Genomic DNA, 23757 nt, shown 5'->3' with positions numbered 1-23757 from the left:
TTCTACACGAATTTTTTTCGTTTTCGCAAATTCACATTTGTAAGTTTTAAAATAGGTAAAACCAAGAAACTATCGGTTGAATCGGTAGTAATTGCCATCAACTCTTCATAGTCTAGGCAAATAGGCGATAGAAAATCAAAACCGCTGAAGATAAACTCATTATATTGATCAGTAAACATGATCCACGACTCACGAGCCCACACACAGCAACTCAGATCAATAAATCTAAGATTCTGCCTTTGGGTACTTCTACAGTGAAAATAAGATTGAGAGAACCAGCCTTTCCAGAAAGGTGTCAGTGCAAAAACCCATTTAAAGACGTCAAAATAAAAGTAACAGAAGGAGAGAAAATGGTTGAAAATGAATCAAACTTGTTCAATATAATATAAAATTAATGAAGAATTATAGCGCGGTCACATCAAATAACTACAAGGAACGTTAAAAATTAGTCCCTAGTACCCATGTGCAGCTCGGATATTAGATTACACTCACAAAGGATATACAGAACTGTAGTGAGGTAGATAAATCAAGGAAAAAAATCAAGATGATTACAATTTGACCAAATGGGGTGAATAAAGGAAAAACTGTAGATGAAATGAAAAACACATAACCAGAAATATGACCAACCGAAAAACTGAAAGAATCTAAAGAAAACAAAGCGCAGGCTAAAAGAAGAACGGATGCTAGGGTAATCTTGGCTGTAAAATACGGCGGAGACTCGGTTATGGTTTGGAGATGTTTTGTAGGAAAAAGCGACTGAAGACCTAGCAAAAATTTAATAAATTATCAAGGAAGGATATTAAAGGAAAATGAAGTACTTTTCGGCCAGCACTTAATTGGCAGAAAATTTACCTTCCAGCCTAACAACGATCCCAAACATTCCTCAAATCTGCGCAAAGGGTATTTGAAAGAATTGGAATATACTAAAAGAAAGATTGGACCGAAATATTCTGCAGACCTTAACCTAAAAGAAAAAAATGTCTCGTTTCTTTGTTATGTCGAAAACTTTTAAGACAATCCTTGTACAATTCTTTGAAGTGATTATTTGGGATTTCTATTTTCACAAATATGTATCAAACAATTTAGATTTTGGAGTTCATGGTTTTTATAGTGATTATGATACAATAGAATTAATAATTCCAAATCAATTCACACCCCATATCGTACGTATATGGAACAAAATTCTAGTGCCTTCTGTACCTTTACAACAAAATGAAGGATCCCCCACAACTAGTACACCATAAACTGATACCAAAAGAAAGTAATTAATAATTTTTGTGAAATTATTTTATTATTTACCATCTTGTTTAAATTCATCCCGACTGACATATTTCGTAAAATTATTTTGGAAATAAAAATACCCTTCCCTGTTCCCCGATGCATCCCAAATTCATGTGATATTACGTGGTTCCCTTGTCCAAAAGGTCAAATGAAATTTTCTAATTTCTAACTTATGATCCGCCCTTAGAACGAGCGTTTCGTTTTCGGGAAAAGAAGATGCGTCCCAATGGAGTAGTAGCTGGAAAGTTCCTTCGTCAGTTATATCTTTCATAATGACTGAACCTTCGGTAGAATAGCTGCCCCCTTCTACTTTAGGTATATACGTTACTTCCGAATCCAGAACTTTTTTAAAAGGAACTAATGCTGGTTCGAACATATTGGTTACGTATTCGCGGAAAATGTGGAATCCTTTTGGAAATACTGAAAAAAATAAGCTCGTTAAACTTAGAGTTTCAGTATTAATTAATAATGAACTTGGCTGGAGTTTTAAACTTTTCCGATTCAAATATACCCTTAAAATACGAAAAATTTTTATTTCACATAATGCAAACGTCTCTTTCAATTCTATTTTGTGCTTTTGCATTACGGTTTTCGGGTCTGTTTTGTTTTGAGTACATATCAGTCATGATCATCATCATATTTGTTTGTTATCATATCTTTTTCTGCTTCTTTCATTATTATTATCACTTGTTTTTCTTGTGTTTTTAATAGCTGCGAAGAATAGTTTATGATTTTTTTCGTTCCTCATCTAATCTTTCAACTTCTGTTCTTTGTTTCTTTTGTTTGTTGCAGACTAATTGTGCTTCAGTTGATAAGGCTTTACTCTATTTTTATTTTGTATCGGACGAACAATTTCACATCTTCTGTTGCTTTTATTATAATACATCTCAACTTTACTACATTTCTTGCACTTCTATTTTCTTTATAATATATATGTTTAGCGTTTCTTCAACTTCAACATCATTATCACATTCTTATTAAGCTTCAACGTCTTCTCTTGTAAGCTTCATGATCAAACGTTGTTTCGATGGCTAGTTCTTACTGCGATGACAATTTACTTGCATATTTTCTTTTCTTAGAGTTAGTTCTTCTTGGACATTGGAAATAATGTACTCCACGGTGTCTATTAATTGGTACTACATTAAATTTTTTGTTGAATCGTTTCCCCATCTTTTTTTCCACGTTTTTAGTCTTGTTTCTCTGGCTCTGCTTTTCCTAATGGTCTGTTTGTCCTCGGTGTTTTCACGTATGTAGTTTCTTTCCGTAATCGGTGCCCAATATGGATATGGTACTTGAATTTCGAGTATATTTAATCTGCCGGTTGGAGTGATATGGTCGGTGGTGAGAATTTGAACTTACCCTATAATTATATTCGAAAAACTTACCCAAGTGCGTATTCCAAAATTCCTTTTCATCGTTATCCGCATGTATCTTAATCATATTTCTCAATCCAATCAACAAATGAGAATTTCTGAAAGGTATGGCAGCTTTGAAACTCCTCTGACAAAGAGGATTGATACCTGATTTACATTTACATATAGAGAACGTATCGAAATTCGAGGGTATACGTATTCTAACTTCCTCGAAAGCTCCTTCAGGTAATTTAGAATCTATATTCAATTTCATACAGAAATCTCCTACTTCTTTGTTGTGAAAATAAATATAATAAATCGATTTGCCGCAGGTTATGAAACAAAGACTTATGTTGAGTTTGTGCACTCCATTTTCGTTAAAATTACAAATACCATCGATACGTAGCTGTCTAGGTAAATTGGGAACCGAATTGACGGATATAATGTCTTTCATTGTCAATGTAGGATTGGTCTCGTCGCATAAATAAAAAGAAGTGGTAGCCGAATAACATTGTTCGTAAGGTTTGTTTGTCCGATTGTATCGGAATATTTTTAACGGTGTATTCGTACATATTTACCGCTAAACTGAACTCTTCGACGAAATATAAAATATCAGGAATACCTATGAGGTTGATAGCTGAACTTTTGGAATATTTCTCACTACCACCGGATTCGCCGGATAAAACTAATACCGCTTCTTGACTCATTATCTGTTTAGCTTTGTAAAACACCCTTATATCTTTTTTTTCTGTCGGGCTCAAAGTAATCTCACTAGGTTCCAAACTAAAACTGTCATTGTCGTTTGAAAACAAAATTGCCTTATAATTGGACGTTACATTCCCATCGTTGGTTAAAAAAACGTGTACAGAAGAAGTTTGCCCCAAATCGGAATTGATGGTTACGGTTTCCTTTGGATAAAAATAAGGAAGCACCGAATAAAGATACGAAAGGAAAATTATCATTTCCGTATTCGTCGGTTCGACTATATTGTCCGTCGATATTGTATATGATAATTCCAATTTATTCCAAGCTTCAGATACCAAACAAGCGTTATGGAGAAGTTGTCCTGGATCGGTGAACGGCTCGAAATAAGTTTCACGAAAATATTCCTCTAAATAAGGGCAGTAAGTAGCAGTCAGAGTTATCAAAGGAAGACTGTCTCTAATATCGTAGCACAAGTCTCGAATTACTCTGAAAAGAAAGACAAACAATTTATAATATATCAGCAAGCAGTCCTGTTCACGGTACATGAGGAGACGCCGTGCAAAAAGTTCACAGAAATTCAAGTCACAACAGCCAATAGCTGAGAAGTTATTGGTCAAATGACTACTTCAAACAGTAGCTAGAACGGGATGTCGGCTCAAGAAAAACAGTGTCAGAAAGGCAGTCAGAAGAAGATCAAACAACTTGAATTCTCAAAGGATGCAAAACTTTAAACACATAAATACTAACTAAGTATACCCTGGTTACCAAAGATGTAGTGCCTCATGTATGAAAAAGGCTCTATTCAAGTGAAGCTAACCAGACTGCAGCATATAGTAGATGAAATATTCAATGGAATAAGCTTGCAAGAAGCACGAGAAGGGGACAGAGTAAGTAACAAAACTGTTACCAAGAACGATTCTTTCTCAAAAGACTAAAAGGACGTGAGAATCACTACAACAGAAAGAAATCCGAACGTAAATTATGAGCTAATACTAAAAAACAAGCGCACCAGCTACGAGCAGAAGCATTTTATCAGCTCATGAAAAAACGATGTGAAAAATCTTGCTTTGATCTGCAACAAGTTCAATTCTGTCCATTCATCATAGAGGAATAATCCATTGAAGATTATCTTAGTTCATTTAAATCAGATTCTCAAAATTTTTTCATTCTGGACCACTTTCTAGCTGCTATATTTCGATATGTTTCCAGAATTCAACAATTACTGGGAGCTCAATTAGAATACTTTGGGAATCTCTAATACAAAGATGGAAATTTGAGTTGACGGACGAATTAACCATTTTTTATAAAGGCTCAACTTTTTGTAATACACCTTTGGGTTGAATTCTGATTCTGAAAAAATAAAGTAGTTTATGTTTTTATGCAAAGATGCGATCTGCAACGATTGATTATCGATTTTAATTTGACATATTGAAAAGTGGATATGTTTTTATTTGCCAATGGATTTGGTTTTTGTCATTTAGTCACTAAAAATAAGAAGGATACTAAATTAATTTGTTCAATATGAATCTTTACAAAACAGAGTAGAAATTAGAGAAACTTCAATTTCAAAATGGTGAAGATTGGTGAAGACTAAAGATGGGGAACAAATTAATTGGATTTGTACCACGAAAATTTTCCTATCCTGTTTACGAGACCGTTTCATTTGTTTTTCAATCGAAATTGAAGTATGTCAGTGAGCTTTTCCAACCAGATCAATCCTTTCCCAAACCAGAAATGGAGATTACTAAAGATGCCGAAGCAATTCATTGGATTTGTGTCTTTCAAAACAAAATAAGCAAATTGTAACAAATTCTTATATTTCTATGATTTTTGCAATACATTCACTGTAAAATTGGAGCGAAATTTCCCTTACCCAGAGGACACTTTGTACAATTGCTTCACTTTCTTGAATAGCTTATTGAATTAAAAAAAAATAAAAAACTTTTACCTGCTGGGGACTTCCTTGCCAGGCCATAATTTATCTTTTTTCAAATTGAAATGATATTCCAACCACAGCATCAGCTTTATTTCTCCTTCGTCAATATCTGAACTGAAATTATCCTTTTTGGCGAGATAATATTCTCTACTTTGTTCCTGGAACGGATCCTGGACAATCAATTTACCAGCAGTACAATAATTGTCTGACAATAATCTATCGTAAGTCAACATTTTGTAGATTCTGATCAAAAGATCCAACCAACTTTGTTTGCTCAAAAAATTATAATCTACTTCAGACAGAACTACGTCGTCGATGATATTTTCATTATCGACAAATTGTTCTTTGAATATCAAATATCTTTTGTAGGTCAAAAGGTATTCCGGTCGAATGTTTTTTGTAAACATACCATACTCTTCCATATATAGTAATACATTTTTGTAGGTGGTATAATCGTATAAAGTACCTTCTATATCGTCTAATACCGCAGAATGGATTCTAAAAATTACAAAATTGGCTATAAGCTAAAATTTAAAACATACTTGGATAGATTAAAAAGTGAAGGAACTACAGCAGTTTAATTGGGGTTAATGTACCATGTTGAGAGAATTTCTATATATTTTTAAATTAAATGTTTTTGAATCGGAAGTAGAGTATTTCAGTGAGCTTTCGAAAGCTTTCCAACCAGATCAATCCTTTCCCAAACTAGAAATGAAGATTACTAAAGTTGTAGAGACAATTCATTGGATTTGTGCCACGAAAATTTTCCTATCCCGTTTACAGGACCGTTTTATTTGTTTTTGAGTCAAAATTTGAGTATTTCAGTCGTCTTTTGATAGCTTTCCTACCAGATCAATCCTTTACCAAACTAGAAATGAAGATAACTAAAGTTGTAGAGACAATTCATTGGATTTGTGAAACGAAAATTTTCCTATCCCGTTTACGGGACCGTTTTATTTGTTTTTGAGTCAAAATTTGAGTATTTCAGTCGTCTTTTGATAGCTTTCCTACCAGATCAATCCTTTCCCAAACTAGAAATGAAGATAACTAAAGTTGTAGAGACAATTCATTGGATTTGTGCCACGAAAATTTTCCTATCCCGTTTACGGGACCGTTTTATTTGTTTTTGAGTCAAAATTTGAGTATTTCAGTCGTCTTTTGATAGCTTTCCAACCAGATCAATCCTTTCCCAAACTAGAAATGAAGATAACTAAAGTTGTAGAGACAATTCATTGGATTTGTGCCACGAAAATTTTCCTATCCCGTTTACGGGACCGTTTTATTTGTTTTTGAGTCAAAATTTGAGTATTTCAGTCGTCTTTTGATAGCTTTCCTACCAGATCAATCCTTTCCCAAACTAGAAATGAAGATAACTAAAGTTGTAGAGACAATTCATTGGATTTGTGAAACGAAAATTTTCCTATCCCGTTTACGGGACCGTTTTATTTGTTTTTGAGTCAAAATTTGAGTATTTCAGTCGTCTTTTGATAGCTTTCCTACCAGATCAATCCTTTCCCAAACTAGAAATGAAGATAACTAAAGTTGTAGAGACAATTCATTGGATTTGTGAAACGAAAATTTTCCTATCCCGTTTACGGGACCGTTTTATTTGTTTTTGAGTCAAAATTTGAGTATTTCAGTCGTCTTTTGATAGCTTTCCTACCAGATCAATCCTTTCCCAAACTAGAAATGAAGATAACTAAAGTTGTAGAGACAATTCATTGGATTTGTGCCACGAAAATTTTCCTATCCCGTTTACGGGACCGTTTTATTTGTTTTTGAGTCAAAATTTGAGTATTTCAGTCGTCTTTTGATAGCTTTCCAACCAGATCAATCCTTTCCCAAACTAGAAATGAAGATAACTAAAGTTGTAGAGACAATTCATTGGATTTGTGCCACGAAAATTTTCCTATCCCGTTTACGGGACCGTTTTATTTGTTTTTGAGTCAAAATTTGAGTATTTCAGTCGTCTTTTGATAGCTTTCCTACCAGATCAATCCTTTCCCAAACTAGAAATGAAGATAACTAAAGTTGTAGAGACAATTCATTGGATTTGTGAAACGAAAATTTTCCTATCCCGTTTACGGGACCGTTTTATTTGTTTTTGAGTCAAAATTTGAGTATTTCAGTCGTCTTTTGATAGCTTTCCTACCAGATCAATCCTTTCCCAAACTAGAAATGAAGATAACTAAAGTTGTAGAGACAATTCATTGGATTTGTGCCACGAAAATTTTCCTATCCCGTTTACGGGACCGTTTTATTTGTTTTTGAGTCAAAATTTGAGTATTTCAGTCGTCTTTTGATAGCTTTCCTACCAGATCAATCCTTTCCCAAACTAGAAATGAAGATAACTAAAGTTGTAGAGACAATTCATTGGATTTGTGCCACGAAAATTTTCCTATCCCGTTTACGGGACCGTTTTATTTGTTTTTGAGTCAAAATTTGAGTATTTCAGTCGTCTTTTGATAGCTTTCCTACCAGATCAATCCTTTCCCAAACTAGAAATGAAGATAACTAAAGTTGTAGAGACAATTCATTGGATTTGTGAAACGAAAATTTTCCTATCCCGTTTACGGGACCGTTTTATTTGTTTTTGAGTCAAAATTTGAGTATTTCAGTCGTCTTTTGATAGCTTTCCTACCGGATCAATCCTTTCCCAAACTAGAAATGAAGATAACTAAAGTTGTAGAGACAATTCATTGGATTTGTGCCACGAAAATTTTCCTATCCCGTTTACGGGACCGTTTTATTTGTTTTTGAGTCAAAATTTGAGTATTTCAGTCGTCTTTTGATAGCTTTCCAACCAGATCAATCCTTTCCCAAACTAGAAATGAAGATAACTAAAGTTGTAGAGACAATTCATTGGATTTGTGCCACGAAAATTTTCCTATCCCGTTTGCGGGACCGTTTTATTTGTTTTTGAGTCAAAATTTGAGTATTTCAGTCGTCTTTTGATAGCTTTCCAACCAGATCAATCCTTTCCCAAACTAGAAATGAAGATAACTAAAGTTGTAGAGACAATTCATTGGATTTGTGCCACGAAAATTTTCCTATCCCGTTTACGGGACCGTTTTATTTGTTTTTGAGTCAAAATTTGAGTATTTCAGTCGTCTTTTGATAGCTTTCCTACCAGATCAATCCTTTCCCAAACTAGAAATGAAGATAACTAAAGTTGTAGAGACAATTCATTGGATTTGTGAAACGAAAATTTTCCTATCCCGTTTACGGGACCGTTTTATTTGTTTTTGAGTCAAAATTTGAGTATTTCAGTCGTCTTTTGATAGCTTTCCTACCAGATCAATCCTTTCCCAAACTAGAAATGAAGATAACTAAAGTTGTAGAGACAATTCATTGGATTTGTGCCACGAAAATTTTCCTATCCCGTTTACGGGACCGTTTTATTTGTTTTTGAGTCAAAATTTGAGTATTTCAGTCGTCTTTTGATAGCTTTCCAACCAGATCAATCCTTTCCCAAACTAGAAATGAAGATAACTAAAGTTGTAGAGACAATTCATTGGATTTGTGCCACGAAAATTTTCCTATCCCGTTTGCGGGACCGTTTTATTTGTTTTTGAGTCAAAATTTGAGTATTTCAGTCGTCTTTTGATAGCTTTCCAACCAGATCAATCCTTTCCCAAACTAGAAATGAAGATAACTAAAGTTGTAGAGACAATTCATTGGATTTGTGCCACGAAAATTTTCCTATCCCGTTTACGGGACCGTTTTATTTGTTTTTGAGTCAAAATTTGAGTATTTCAGTCGTCTTTTGATAGCTTTCCTACCAGATCAATCCTTTCCCAAACTAGAAATGAAGATAACTAAAGTTGTAGAGACAATTCATTGGATTTGTGAAACGAAAATTTTCCTATCCCGTTTACGGGACCGTTTTATTTGTTTTTGAGTCAAAATTTGAGTATTTCAGTCGTCTTTTGATAGCTTTCCTACCAGATCAATCCTTTCCCAAACTAGAAATGAAGATAACTAAAGTTGTAGAGACAATTCATTGGATTTGTGCCACGAAAATTTTCCTATCCCGTTTACGGGACCGTTTTATTTGTTTTTGAGTCAAAATTTGAGTATTTCAGTCGTCTTTTGATAGCTTTCCAACCAGATCAATCCTTTCCCAAACTAGAAATGAAGATAACTAAAGTTGTAGAGACAATTCATTGGATTTGTGCCACGAAAATTTTCCTATCCCGTTTACGGGACCGTTTTATTTGTTTTTGAGTCAAAATTTGAGTATTTCAGTCGTCTTTTGATAGCTTTCCTACCAGATCAATCCTTTCCCAAACTAGAAATGAAGATAACTAAAGTTGTAGAGACAATTCATTGGATTTGTGAAACGAAAATTTTCCTATCCCGTTTACGGGACCGTTTTATTTGTTTTTGAGTCAAAATTTGAGTATTTCAGTCGTCTTTTGATAGCTTTCCTACCAGATCAATCCTTTCCCAAACTAGAAATGAAGATAACTAAAGTTGTAGAGACAATTCATTGGATTTGTGAAACGAAAATTTTCCTATCCCGTTTACGGGACCGTTTTATTTGTTTTTGAGTCAAAATTTGAGTATTTCAGTCGTCTTTTGATAGCTTTCCTACCAGATCAATCCTTTCCCAAACTAGAAATGAAGATAACTAAAGTTGTAGAGACAATTCATTGGATTTGTGAATCGAAAATTTTCCTATCCCGTTTACGGGACCGTTTTATTTGTTTTTGAGTCAAAATTTGAGTATTTCAGTCGTCTTTTGATAGCTTTCCTACCAGATCAATCCTTTCCCAAACTAGAAATGAAGATAACTAAAGTTGTAGAGACAATTCATTGGATTTGTGCCACGAAAATTTTCCTATCCCGTTTACGGGACCGTTTTATTTGTTTTTGAGTCAAAATTTGAGTATTTCAGTCGTCTTTTGATAGCTTTCCAACCAGATCAATCCTTTCCCAAACTAGAAATGAAGATAACTAAAGTTGTAGAGACAATTCATTGGATTTGTGCCACGAAAATTTTCCTATCCCGTTTACGGGACCGTTTTATTTGTTTTTGAGTCAAAATTTGAGTATTTCAGTCGTCTTTTGATAGCTTTCCTACCAGATCAATCCTTTCCCAAACTAGAAATGAAGATAACTAAAGTTGTAGAGACAATTCATTGGATTTGTGAAACGAAAATTTTCCTATCCCGTTTACGGGACCGTTTTATTTGTTTTTGAGTCAAAATTTGAGTATTTCAGTCGTCTTTTGATAGCTTTCCTACCAGATCAATCCTTTCCCAAACTAGAAATGAAGATAACTAAAGTTGTAGAGACAATTCATTGGATTTGTGCCACGAAAATTTTCCTATCCCGTTTACGGGACCGTTTTATTTGTTTTTGAGTCAAAATTTGAGTATTTCAGTCGTCTTTTGATAGCTTTCCAACCAGATCAATCCTTTCCCAAACTAGAAATGAAGATAACTAAAGTTGTAGAGACAATTCATTGGATTTGTGCCACGAAAATTTTCCTATCCCGTTTGCGGGACCGTTTTATTTGTTTTTGAGTCAAAATTTGAGTATTTCAGTCGTCTTTTGATAGCTTTCCTACCAGATCAATCCTTTCCCAAACTAGAAATGAAGATAACTAAAGTTGTAGAGACAATTCATTGGATTTGTGAAACGAAAATTTTCCTATCCCGTTTACGGCACCGTTTTATTTGTTTTTGAGTCAAAATTTGAGTATTTCAGTTGTCTTTTGATAGCTTTCCAACCAGATCAATCCTTTCCCAAACTAGAAATGAAGATAACTAAAGTTGTAGAGACAATTCATTGGATTTGTGCCACGAAAATTTTCCTATCCCGTTTACGGGACCGTTTTATTTGTTTTTGAGTCAAAATTTGAGTATTTCAGTCGTCTTTTGATAGCTTTCCAACCAGATCAATCCTTTCCCAAACTAGAAATGAAGATAACTAAAGTTGTAGAGACAATTCATTGGATTTGTGCCACGAAAATTTTCCTATCCCGTTTACGGGACCGTTTTATTTGTTTTTGAGTCAAAATTTGAGTATTTCAGTCGTCTTTTGATAGCTTTCCTACCAGATCAATCCTTTCCCAAACTAGAAATGAAGATAACTAAAGTTGTAGAGACAATTCATTGGATTTGTGAAACGAAAATTTTCCTATCCCGTTTACGGGACCGTTTTATTTGTTTTTGAGTCAAAATTTGAGTATTTCAGTCGTCTTTTGATAGCTTTCCTACCAGATCAATCCTTTCCCAAACTAGAAATGAAGATAACTAAAGTTGTAGAGACAATTCATTGGATTTGTGCCACGAAAATTTTCCTATCCCGTTTACGGGACCGTTTTATTTGTTTTTGAGTCAAAATTTGAGTATTTCAGTCGTCTTTTGATAGCTTTCCAACCAGATCAATTCTTTCCCAAACTAGAAATGAAGATAACTAAAGTTGTAGAGACAATTCATTGGATTTGTGCCACGAAAATTTTCCTATCCCGTTTACGGGACCGTTTTATTTGTTTTTGAGTCAAAATTTGAGTATTTCAGTCGTCTTTTGATAGCTTTCCTACCAGATCAATCCTTTCCCAAACTAGAAATGAAGATAACTAAAGTTGTAGAGACAATTCATTGGATTTGTGAAACGAAAATTTTCCTATCCCGTTTACGGGACCGTTTTATTTGTTTTTGAGTCAAAATTTGAGTATTTCAGTCGTCTTTTGATAGCTTTCCTACCAGATCAATCCTTTCCCAAACTAGAAATGAAGATAACTAAAGTTGTAGAGACAATTCATTGGATTTGTGCCACGAAAATTTTCCTATCCCGTTTACGGGACCGTTTTATTTGTTTTTGAGTCAAAATTTGAGTATTTCAGTCGTCTTTTGATAGCTTTCCAACCAGATCAATCCTTTCCCAAACTAGAAATGAAGATAACTAAAGTTGTAGAGACAATTCATTGGATTTGTGCCACGAAAATTTTCCTATCCCGTTTGCGGGACCGTTTTATTTGTTTTTGAGTCAAAATTTGAGTATTTCAGTCGTCTTTTGATAGCTTTCCAACCAGATCAATCCTTTCCCAAACTAGAAATGAAGATAACTAAAGTTGTAGAGACAATTCATTGGATTTGTGCCACGAAAATTTTCCTATCCCGTTTACGGGACCGTTTTATTTGTTTTTGAGTCAAAATTTGAGTATTTCAGTCGTCTTTTGATAGCTTTCCTACCAGATCAATCCTTTCCCAAACTAGAAATGAAGATAACTAAAGTTGTAGAGACAATTCATTGGATTTGTGAATCGAAAATTTTCCTATCCCGTTTACGGGACCGTTTTATTTGTTTTTGAGTCAAAATTTGAGTATTTCAGTCGTCTTTTGATAGCTTTCCTACCAGATCAATCCTTTCCCAAACTAGAAATGAAGATAACTAAAGTTGTAGAGACAATTCATTGGATTTGTGAAACGAAAATTTTCCTATCCCGTTTACGGGACCGTTTTATTTGTTTTTGAGTCAAAATTTGAGTATTTCAGTCGTCTTTTGATAGCTTTCCTACCAGATCAATCCTTTCCCAAACTAGAAATGAAGATAACTAAAGTTGTAGAGACAATTCATTGGATTTGTGCCACGAAAATTTTCCTATCCCGTTTACGGGACCGTTTTATTTGTTTTTGAGTCAAAATTTGAGTATTTCAGTCGTCTTTTGATAGCTTTCCAACCAGATCAATCCTTTCCCAAACTAGAAATGAAGATAACTAAAGTTGTAGAGACAATTCATTGGATTTGTGCCACGAAAATTTTCCTATCCCGTTTACGGGACCGTTTTATTTGTTTTTGAGTCAAAATTTGAGTATTTCAGTCGTCTTTTGATAGCTTTCCTACCAGATCAATCCTTTCCCAAACTAGAAATGAAGATAACTAAAGTTGTAGAGACAATTCATTGGATTTGTGAAACGAAAATTTTCCTATCCCGTTTACGGCACCGTTTTATTTGTTTTTGAGTCAAAATTTGAGTATTTCAGTGAAATTTTGATAGCTTTCCAACCAGATCAATCATTTTCCAAACCAGAAATGAAGATAACTATAGATGTAGAGACAATTCATTGGATTTGTGGAACGAAAATTTTCCTATCCCGTTTACGGGACCGTTTTATTTGTTTTTGAGTCAAAATTTGAGTATTTCAGTGAAATTTTGATAGCTTTCCAACCAAATCAATCCTTTCCTAAACCAGATGAAGATTACTAAGAGAATGTTCTTTTCCAGTTGACGATACAGTTTCTGTGTGATTTGCTTCCTCAGACACTCCAATAATATACAGTGTTAACTACTTTAATAATAACCTGATTCAAATGAACTATTAACATCAGACAATGAGTATTTCAGAATACAAAGGCATCAGATTATTGTGTTTTTTGATATCGATGCAAATAATCTCTTTTATATTGAATAACCAGCTTTAAATTATCATTAGAAAAAGTATAGAGTAAAAAATATATTGTATGATGATCACTATCCATGAGATCATGGATAGTATCGCGATGTTCCTACCCATCGACAAGATGTTTTATTATTCGGCCATCAGTCATATTCTTCAAGAGCGTCACAATTGGTAAATGCTTCTTTTTATTCTTGCCTCCAATTCTTTTGTTTTGGCTTTTCCGGTACACCTCGAAAGGATATCTGAAACAATAATTTTTATTAAACTCTCAATGATCTCGATAATCTATGGATCACTAAGTGGATATTGACAAGTAAAGACATTTCTTACTCTTGTCAATGACGGCTTTTAGATAAACTTCCTCTTATGTACTAATATTAGCTTTTAATGATTTTTCTAACCAGCTCAATTGTTTTGTAGTGTTCTAGTATTTTATGGTGTTAAGTAGATACTTTTTAGATCTGTACAGTGGAATTTATACAACGAAAAATGATTATTTTTGCAGTATTTTAGTCAGTAATAAAGTGTGAGTTTTCAAACAATTCACAAAACGTAAACTTCAGAAATTTGTTTACCCCACGGTGGCCATTTTTAAATGCGCATCAACTGATGTTGACGATTTGTTATGCTCAATAAACTACAAGAGTGTTGACGTCACCCACCGCAGGTCAGGGATCACTTTCCAAACAAAGTTTTAACAGCGTTGACGATTATAAATATATTTAGCGAATCTGCTGTTGTGATTGCGATTAAGAATTTTATGGATTCGAAATCAACTCAAACTCAAAATGTGTCAAATTTGTATTATTTTGGACTAAAATAACCATAACACCCATCTGGACAACTATATCAAGCTTTGAACATTTCTAAAACACCACTCAGAATGCTACCGGCTCAAACAAGTCAAGACCGAAGGAACTGAATGATTTTTTTTTTTAAAAAAAACAGTTCGTCCATTTCTCCTGATCAAAGTGATAAAAAATGAAATTTGGAAATATGTAATGCACGTTTTGCACAAATTGCATCATTCATAGATTTTTAATGAAAACCTCTAGCTAAGACATTTAGAGATTCTTGTAGATCATGATTTAAATTTCAAATTTCTTAGATGAATCAAGGTTATAGTTTCCGAAGAACCTATCACATAAAAAAACTTTTTGTTTGACGTTAAAATTTCATAAAAATTACGAGGTTCATAGGTGAAGTTCCGATTTTGTATCTAAAAATATACTCACTTCGATATAGTTTCAGGGATTCTATAAAACAATGAACTAAAAAATCCCTGCGTGTATGTATATTTTTCCAATATAATCTTCAGTTTGTCCAATTTTTGTCGGAAATCGACATTATTCATATCGTAGTTATAATCATCAACAGTTTGTTCTTTTATATCGGGATACCATTTCATACGATGCCGAAATGACAACAGCGAACAGTTATTTGCCGAAGCTACTACTGAAATTTCACAAAAAGCTTCGCAAGAACAGCTAATCGTCATCTGAAAAGCACTTTTTTCGTATTAGTATTTTGTATATCTCAGAAATTGGATGCGCTTGGGAAGACGAAAATATATAAAAATCAAATATAAAACCATATTTTTGTTAAAGTAATTTCGTTATCTGCGTTAGGTTAGGTTCGTACCAGCAAACTCGACCCAGAGTCTTGGTTCATTTCTGCATCCTGACGCAAATCCCTTGCCCTTTTTTACTTCATTTTCAACCATTTCCAACTCAGAGTTTTTCATTTTTTCTATGTCTAGTTCTACTATTTTTTCATAACCTACCATTTGACATCGTTTTTTCGTCAAAATAGAAACTCTCTACAACAATTATTGTACCGAAACTACAATGTCCAATGATCTAAAGTGTTTCTTGAATCTTATTTTTTTCTTTGCTTTCTTCTTCTGATTGTGATCCTTGGCCAAATCGCTCTGTATATCATGCAAATCATTTGAGTTTAACCATTTATGCTGATGTCTAGTTCGGATTTTTGTATTAATAGCATCTTCTGCAACAGCAACTGTTTTTTCAACATCTTCATCTTTCCTCCCACTTTCTGCAAGCCTATCAGAATCCCCTTATATTTCACAGTGTCCAGGTACTTAATAAAGGTAAAGATAAATCCAGGAGAGTGCCTAGCGAATGATCATTATTCCTTTCGGTTTTATTTCATATTCAGGATGTTACAAGTTTGAAGACGCCACGTTCTGTAGTATTTGTTTGGTAGCCATCACTAGTGAACGTTTTCAGTGAGTTTATGAATATAAAAAAAATTGGTCATCATTAAGTGAGACAATAATTTTATTCGAAAGGCTTTAGCGCCATAAATATAAAATGGTAGCAGAGTTTGAACGAAGCCATACGACCTGCGAAGACCAGCATCGCAATGGTCGATCAAATGAAGTGACGACTCCAGAAAATCCACTGGAAGATCGTCGACTGGAAGTGCGCGAGCTAAAATACATAGTAGGTATTTCAAAAAGTGTGTTACATCGTATATTAACTGAAAATTTGGACATGAAAAAGATGTGCGTAAGATGGGTATCGCGTTTGTTCACAATGGAACAAACACAGCGTCGTGAAGATGTTTCCATCGAGGGTTCAACGGAAATAAAGTCGAGTTTTTGCTCTGTTTCATAACAATCCATGAAACGGGGGTCCAGCATTTCACACCCGAAACAAAATAATGAAATAGAAAGGGAAAACCGGCTCCAAAGAAGGCAAAGACCGTTCATCTGGAGGCAAGATGATTGCGTCGGTTTTCTGAGATGCCCTATTTTACCCATTTCCTGTAGGATAGTTGTATATTGTGATTTTGTGATTACCAGTGCTCTGCACCTTCATGAGATTCTTTTTGTCTTTTTTTCATAGATTTTCACTTATATTAGTGAAATATATGGGATATATCAGGCACTTCAGGCACTGGTTACCGCTTCAGATTATTTACATCAATTTCACCATAAGATTCTGTATCTTTTTTCTTATATTAAATACTTTCTGTTGTAATAATTCTTCTGATAAAACGCCAAGCAGAACTTTTGTTTATATATAATTGAAATTAATATTTAAAATATCTTATAATAGAAGAGAAATTAAGTAGATTTTGGTAAAAACATTTCTGCATTTATTCAAATTATGTACTTACTTTAGTTATAACATCGCATTGGGTTTTGGGAAGAAAGGTAACTTTGATGTCCTGGTTGGAACCTTGTACGTTTTTAACGAGTTTCGCTTTCAAATAGTTATGCTCGACGACTACATTGATTCTACAACCTTCCCGATGAGAGTGAATGGTAAAAGGAACTAAGCTCATACAAGTAGCTTTTATCGGGATGGTTGGTAAGCAAACCATCCTGATTTTACATTGTATAGTAGGTTTCGAGATTTCTGCGTACAATCTAACGTAGTTGAAAGGGCAGTTTTCGAAATAATCGTTAACAAATATGGGTATATCGGTTCTGTAAACGCCATAACAATCACCGTCGAAACTGAACGCGAAAACTACTTCTTGATCAGATTCTAAAGTTACTTTGATATATTTTTCTTTTATTTTATAAATTCCACTACAATCTTGAAGTTCCACTTTGAAGTAATCACCTAAATTATCTATTAATAATTTGATATCCTTTGTAACCGTCGATATATTCTTTATCCGTATGGTTTTTTTCAATAAATCTTTGTCAAAATTCAAGTAAAGTGAAGAGAATTGAAACCAAGGAGTCCCGGCAGCGCAAGAGACTCGTAAACCGATTATTTTAGGCGAATCACCGTTCTCTATAGGAAGTCTATCAAAATACGTCGTATATTCAAAACTTTTTGGATCGTTCAACGTTGGAGGGCCCACCAAATCGTTTATAATCATTGGTAAAAAAAACGTATAGGCAGTCGGTTCCGGCGGTTGAAATTCCATATACAAAGTAATCGTTTCGTGAGGATTCAAATTAATTTCTTCCACGACACGTTTATCCATATCGAGAATCTTATAATCCAGGTATAAATCTAAGGCGAATCTTATCGATAATTTGGCGCTGTTGGTACTTTTTATTTTAAATACTTTACGCTGACAAGCGCCTGTCACTATCTTTCGGATCTGAATGTAATTCGGTTCAATGCTGAATGTCGGGTAGTTCACGGTACCCACAATTTCTATTTTGTGATTGAATCTATCTTGGACGACGAAAACGCATTCACATTTGAACGTCTCCACAGTCCTGTAATGGATAAATAATTTAGTATTCAACACTATTCTTATAATGACTAACTATTTATTCTTAAAATGGTAAAATCCTTTCTAAATGAATTCGCCCAGAAAAAAAATCGATTTTTGGGAACTTTTAGAAACTTTTTTTGAGCCATGTTGAGGTTTACGTTATGACTAAGCTATTTGAGAGTTTCGAGTGGCCGCCATTATGGCCCAAATTGACCTATCGGGACCAATTTTTTTTTAAATGTGCGTGATTTACTCTACTTTTCCGGGAAATATTGGATTTTTCCAGGGATTTGTAAATAAGTAGCGGCTGACGATTTTTATTTATCGGCTGAGTGCCACTAAAAATGTTTCTAAATATAATACGATTGAGTGGTTAGTTTTGCGAAAAAACCTACATTATAAGCGTTGAGAATAAAATACACAAACGTATATGAGGCTTGGACATTTTCGTTGCGGGGCCGTATTTTCCAAACGGAGCATTTTTGTTAACGGCGATTTCCATCGCGCCTGGATTTGACCCAAAATAAGTCGAAAATGAAGAATAAAATTTTTCCATATCTCGCTTCCTTTTCGAGATATCGATATTTGAAGTTGAGAAAATTTATTTTTTTTTCGATATTTGTATATATCAACCTAACCTAACCTAACTTAACCGTCTCGTGGTGCACTTTGAGTATAAAATCGGTTCAAGATGATAAAATTACTAAAATAAGTTTAAAAGCGGAAAAAAAATCAAATTTGTAGATTTGAGACCATATTTTTGATTTATAGGCGTTCGTTGATTTCTACATTCTCCAAATCGCTGGTAATTAATTTCTTGTAATCTGTCATCAATTGGCCAGTCACAAATTTCTTCGAAACATCCCTCAACCTAACTTAACCTTCTCGTGGTGCACTTTGAGTGTAAAAAATTCAAATATCGTGAATTTTTTACAGCCAAAATTGTCTAAAAAAATTTTCTTCGCATGAGGATTATTTTAGTTTTATTTTATTATTATTTTTCTTTCTTATGGGGGGCTTCGCTCCCTCGATTTCACGGGAACTTCGCCGCTCGACCCACCAGGGCTCCGCTGGACCCCGGACCCTGGTCTGCCCAAAAGCCACAGACCGCCAGGAACGGGTGAGTTTATAAAGGGGTGATTTAGGGCAGATAAATTCGGAGCGGATAGATTTGGAATGATTTTTTAAGTCATTTTTCTTATTCGGTTGATTTTGTCGTTAAAAATAGGATAAACTATTTATGAAAAACATCAAATTATTCATGTATTTCATGTATAAAATTAAATGAAATTTTTTTGTTTATTGAATTACAAGATTCATATTGAATTCGAAGCGATAAAATATTCATTTCAAACGAAGTATTGAACACCATCTGTTCAATTTTGAACTAACGTTTCATTATAAATTTAAATATCTATATCTCGAAACCGAAGCGAGATATCAATAAATTTCATTCTTCATTTTCGATTTATTTTGGCCTAATTAACCCTTTTAAATCGCGGCGTTTTCATGCTGAAGATTGTTGGCTTGAAAATGTTTGAATACGATTCGAATTCGAATTCGAATTATTCTGTTCTCGTAGTTTTTGCGATGTAATTAATAAAAAATTCGTCATAAACTTCATTAATACATCCAGAAATTTTTCCTTACCATGTGAGAATCTTTCTAAAATTCACCCAATAAAAAATCTCAATTTCTCTGTGAGAAACAGGTCAACTTCTCCAGATATTCGCGGCTTGTTTTACAAAATTCTGTAGCCGTTCTTTTCACAAACTCCTCATCGATATCTTCAAATTTCAACATTAATTTGATGGACCATAAATGGAAGAAACTAATTGGTCTGTTTCTGAATCAAATTGTCTTTTAATTTATTGATTTCATTAGCAGCTTCAATTGCTGATACAGTTTCAAGTTTCAAGACAGCTTGGTGAAAGCTTGCTGACTGAGCATGTAAAAAATGAAGCCACTATTCAAATGTGGGATCTTTAGAAATGTTTTATTGTAACAGGGGACATTTTTCAATACTCTAAAAGTAACTTTTTAATAGTTGATACCTTCTTAAAACCATCTGGAAGGCAGGTTCATAGTTTTGGTATTGGAAGTGAAGATATCGGTTTATATATGACTTCGTTTGGCGATTTTCCTGACTTGGGTATTATTATAATTTCCAACTACAACAAAAGTTGACGTTGGAGTTAGGGATCGATTTTTGAATCGAATCGTAACCTTATGAGGTCTAAAAGATCTATTTAATAGAAATTGATAAATGTAGATTCTGTGGAAGAAAACAAGAAACAAAATTGGCTGTCGTTATGAGGTAACACAGAAAATGATTTTAATGGGGAAATTTAAGTATTCAGAATGTGGACCCTTGAGGTCAGCCTAAATACTTCATAAACTGGAGGACAAGCTCTTCGACAAAAGCTGATGGAGGCGCTACAATACAACGTTACTCCCAGTATAGTTTACCATCTACAATTTTTTTCGGAAGGTAGTTCAGGATCCTGGGACCGGTGTGGATGTGCCAGCGAAAGCAATAACCAAAGGGTTATCAGAGATTCCAAAATAAAGTACTAAGGAGCACCGTTGATGTACCTTCGAAAAGATGACCTTCGTCGGTACCTGGGGGTACTTATTGTAAAGCAGGTAACCGAGAATTACGAACAGCTACTCTCAAAACACGTAAAGAGGACGAAGCCGTTTGAGTTAGTTACCTAAGTGCGTAGTGTAAAAACAAAGAGAAGTGTAAAAGCTTCCGTTGTAGTGTTGATTATAATACAAGGAGTTTTAAGACATTTATAATACTCAATTTAATAATACTCCGTTTGAAAAAATGATTTTAATAAAATGTGTGAGGTTCAGTAGCGCCCAGAGTTTTAAAGGAACGAGAATAACATTTTTTTATAACCTTTTTCCATATCCTTTACATTCTTTGAATATATAAATGACCCATGGAATTGGGTAATTCAATTCCGAATAAATATTGAAAAAATATCAACTGATAATTATATTGTGAACTGAATTTACCTGAAATGAGCGTATATTTTGAAAAAGATAACACTCTTTCCAGGTACTATCGCTTCTTTTGGAGATACGGTTATTTCTGCCATGGGATGTTCGTTTTTGACATAAAGTACTATCGTCGATCGACTGTTGTTTTTAAAAACTAGATATTCCGATACCGTCATATTTAACGGGATATCATTGAATTCCACGGAGTGGGTATTGAATAAAACTGACGCATTACTGTTTTCCGTGCTGAGACCAATCACTTGTTTCGCACCACTTTGTGAATATAAGAATATATCCGTTTTAAAAACCGCGTCTATTCTCGGAGAAAACACGATTTTGCAGAATAGAGATCGTCTCGATTCGATAGTACCACTACACGGTCTTATACTGAAATTCTGATCTAAAAGTACCAAAGAGAAATCGATGGCGCAGTTAACAGGATTGTATAATTCCAAATAGGCCACATCGTCTTTAGGATTAGTTGTGATTTCTTTCGTTTTACATTTAACTGTTGACGGCGCGACTTCGGCGAAAACAGTGGCGTCGAAAATATGACAATTATTGATGATTATGTATACGGGAACGTAGTATTTTCCTAAGCCGTGAGAAAAACAATCGAAATAAAGTTTAGATATGGCGAATGCGCCGATCGTCGTTTTCTTCTTGCCTTTCACTATCACGGAATTACTCAAAGCAACTATAGTAATAAGTATCGGGAATTCGTTTTTGTTTTCAATTGTAAAAAAATCGGAACAGCTGATGTACGGTGCTATCTGAAACAATATATAAATAAAGTCACGCTGAAGCACTAGAAACAGAGATTTGAAACACAGGAATGATCAGACAGCAAGGCATTAAGTATTTAAAATAGGATATGACTACCAAGAATTCAGAAAATTTAAGAAAAAGCTCAAGCAAACATAAATAGGGAGATCAAAACCAGCTATAAGCGAAAATTTTATCAAAATACAAAAGTTTAATGGTAATTTATTGATATTTTGAACATTTTAATCAAGATTCAAGTGGAAAAGTGAAAAATAGCATCGGCGCGACTTGAACCTGGGACCTATGGTGTGTTAGCGTCGTACTTTAGTCACTACACGGAGACCTTAATAATACGTTTTTTACACAATACTGCTCAAAGTATGTTTTTTTATACACTAAGTGCGTAAAGTAAAGTTTTACGCACTCAAAACTCTGTACTTTACGCAAGGTACTATAAAATATGTGCTAAGACGATATATAGAAATGAATACATGAATAAAAATGTGATGATGTACTTTCCAAATAACAAATACGTTCAAATATCTTGAAAAAGTCGAAAAAAAAACTAAGAATAATAGTAATACAAATACAGAAAAGAATCTAGGTGCAAAAAAAAATAAAAATAAGTGAATATCGAACATTTATATATAGGAAATACATTAAAGAAGACATAGTAAAGCGCGTTACATATTTATTGGCATTAAATACACGTTTGGAGAGTTTCGACCACATTCTATTACCGTTTAAATACAAAATATAGTAAAACCTGAAAGTACCGAGGTCGCCAATTTGAAAGAAATAGAAAGAAACATAAAAAAATGGTAAAAGATGACACAGAAGGTTAAAAACCACGCCTCTTAATAGCAGACATTATTAAAAGGATAATGAGGATTAATTCATCTGGAGAAACGGGTCATAAGGTATCTCCAAGAACAGCTAATATTGTTTTTAAGGAATTTGAGATCAAATAACAATGAAGAAGATTTTTAAATATTCATTTAACAATTTTAGCAAACTCCTACAATAACTGTCTGCCAAAAGATCTTCGAGTAAAACTCAAAACCGCAAATCAAACATATCCAAGACATTGGGTAGACTTCTGCATGGTTCGCTGATTACATAGCTTGTAAAATTCCAAATTCAATACCCAAATTATCGTGAATTGAAACTTTTATTGACCAATACGAATTAGAATCAACGTCAGCTTTGTTGCCTTCTCGACAACTAGAACCCCGATCGATTTTTGAAACCTCGTATTTCAGCTGCTCTTCGGGGATAATCAGACGAAAAATTCTGGGAGTGCCAACAATATTACGGGGATAGAGTTATTGTACATCTGCAAGTAGTCTCAACAACACTTTCAGACATACACATATCATCCAAAGATCGCCGAAACACCGGCCAAACTATTCTATACATATACCTTTTAGATGATCCGTAACTAAGGAATAAAATAGTTAATAAAGGCATTTTCAATAATAAGAGAACCAAAATAAAAAGGAACAAATGAATAAAAGCGATAGTCATATGCCAGATTTAGATACCAGTGACTATTAGCTATATTTAGATTAAAAAAAAAATACTTCAAGGGAAGAAATTTTGTTGAAACGAGAATATTACGGCAATTATGATACCAAAAAAAAATCGTTTTCATGAAAATGGTATGAATAAGTTGAGAAAACTTGGAGAAAATTTTGAAAATCATTTCACCTTTCCTAGTTGAATATAATGCGGACTTATTTTCACTGCTATAAGTTGTTCTGGAGTTAAAGGTATTAAACCCGGTTTTTCCTGGGTTGTTTTAAACACGTAAGGACAATCTCTCACAGGTTCATTCGTCATTAGTATTTTCGCCATTGAAGTTGGGTAGAAACTAAAAGCATTCCTTTCAGATTCGATGTTGACGACGGGTTTCCTATTTTTATTCAGTAAATTCAAATAGATTTGATCGTTTTTACGTTTTTTCTCAATTTCAGCCGGAGACAAAGTATAATCGTCCTTTGCGCTGTTGAATCTTGGAATATTTTTAAAAATTGTCTTACACCTAAACAAAAATTAAAGATAATTTTGAATAGTTCAACGT

At 33.9% G+C, this 23757-nt stretch overlaps 1 protein-coding gene across 1 annotated transcript in view; it reads right to left on the bottom strand.

Moving 5' to 3' along the window:
• Positions 1–1277: 1277 nt before the first annotated feature.
• LOC130890835 (cilia and flagella-associated protein 47-like) overlaps positions 1278–23757 on the bottom strand; it is a 32339-nt gene continuing 9859 nt past the window's right edge. The window contains 9 exon segments of the mRNA XM_057795201.1: positions 1278–1701; positions 2667–3053; positions 3055–3824; positions 5287–5772; positions 13799–13930; positions 14924–15186; positions 16833–17898; positions 20925–21682; positions 23385–23718. Coding sequence (XP_057651184.1) covers positions 1391–1701; positions 2667–3053; positions 3055–3824; positions 5287–5772; positions 13799–13930; positions 14924–15186; positions 16833–17898; positions 20925–21682; positions 23385–23718 — 4507 coding nt within the window. The 3' untranslated portion in view covers positions 1278–1390.

Source organism: Diorhabda carinulata, chromosome 2 (assembly GCF_026250575.1).
Source record: "Diorhabda carinulata isolate Delta chromosome 2, icDioCari1.1, whole genome shotgun sequence".
Classification (NCBI taxonomy): Eukaryota; Metazoa; Arthropoda; class Insecta; order Coleoptera; family Chrysomelidae; genus Diorhabda; species Diorhabda carinulata.
Note: the sequence above shows the minus strand (reverse complement) of the source record. Positions and strands in the feature narration are given on the sequence as shown.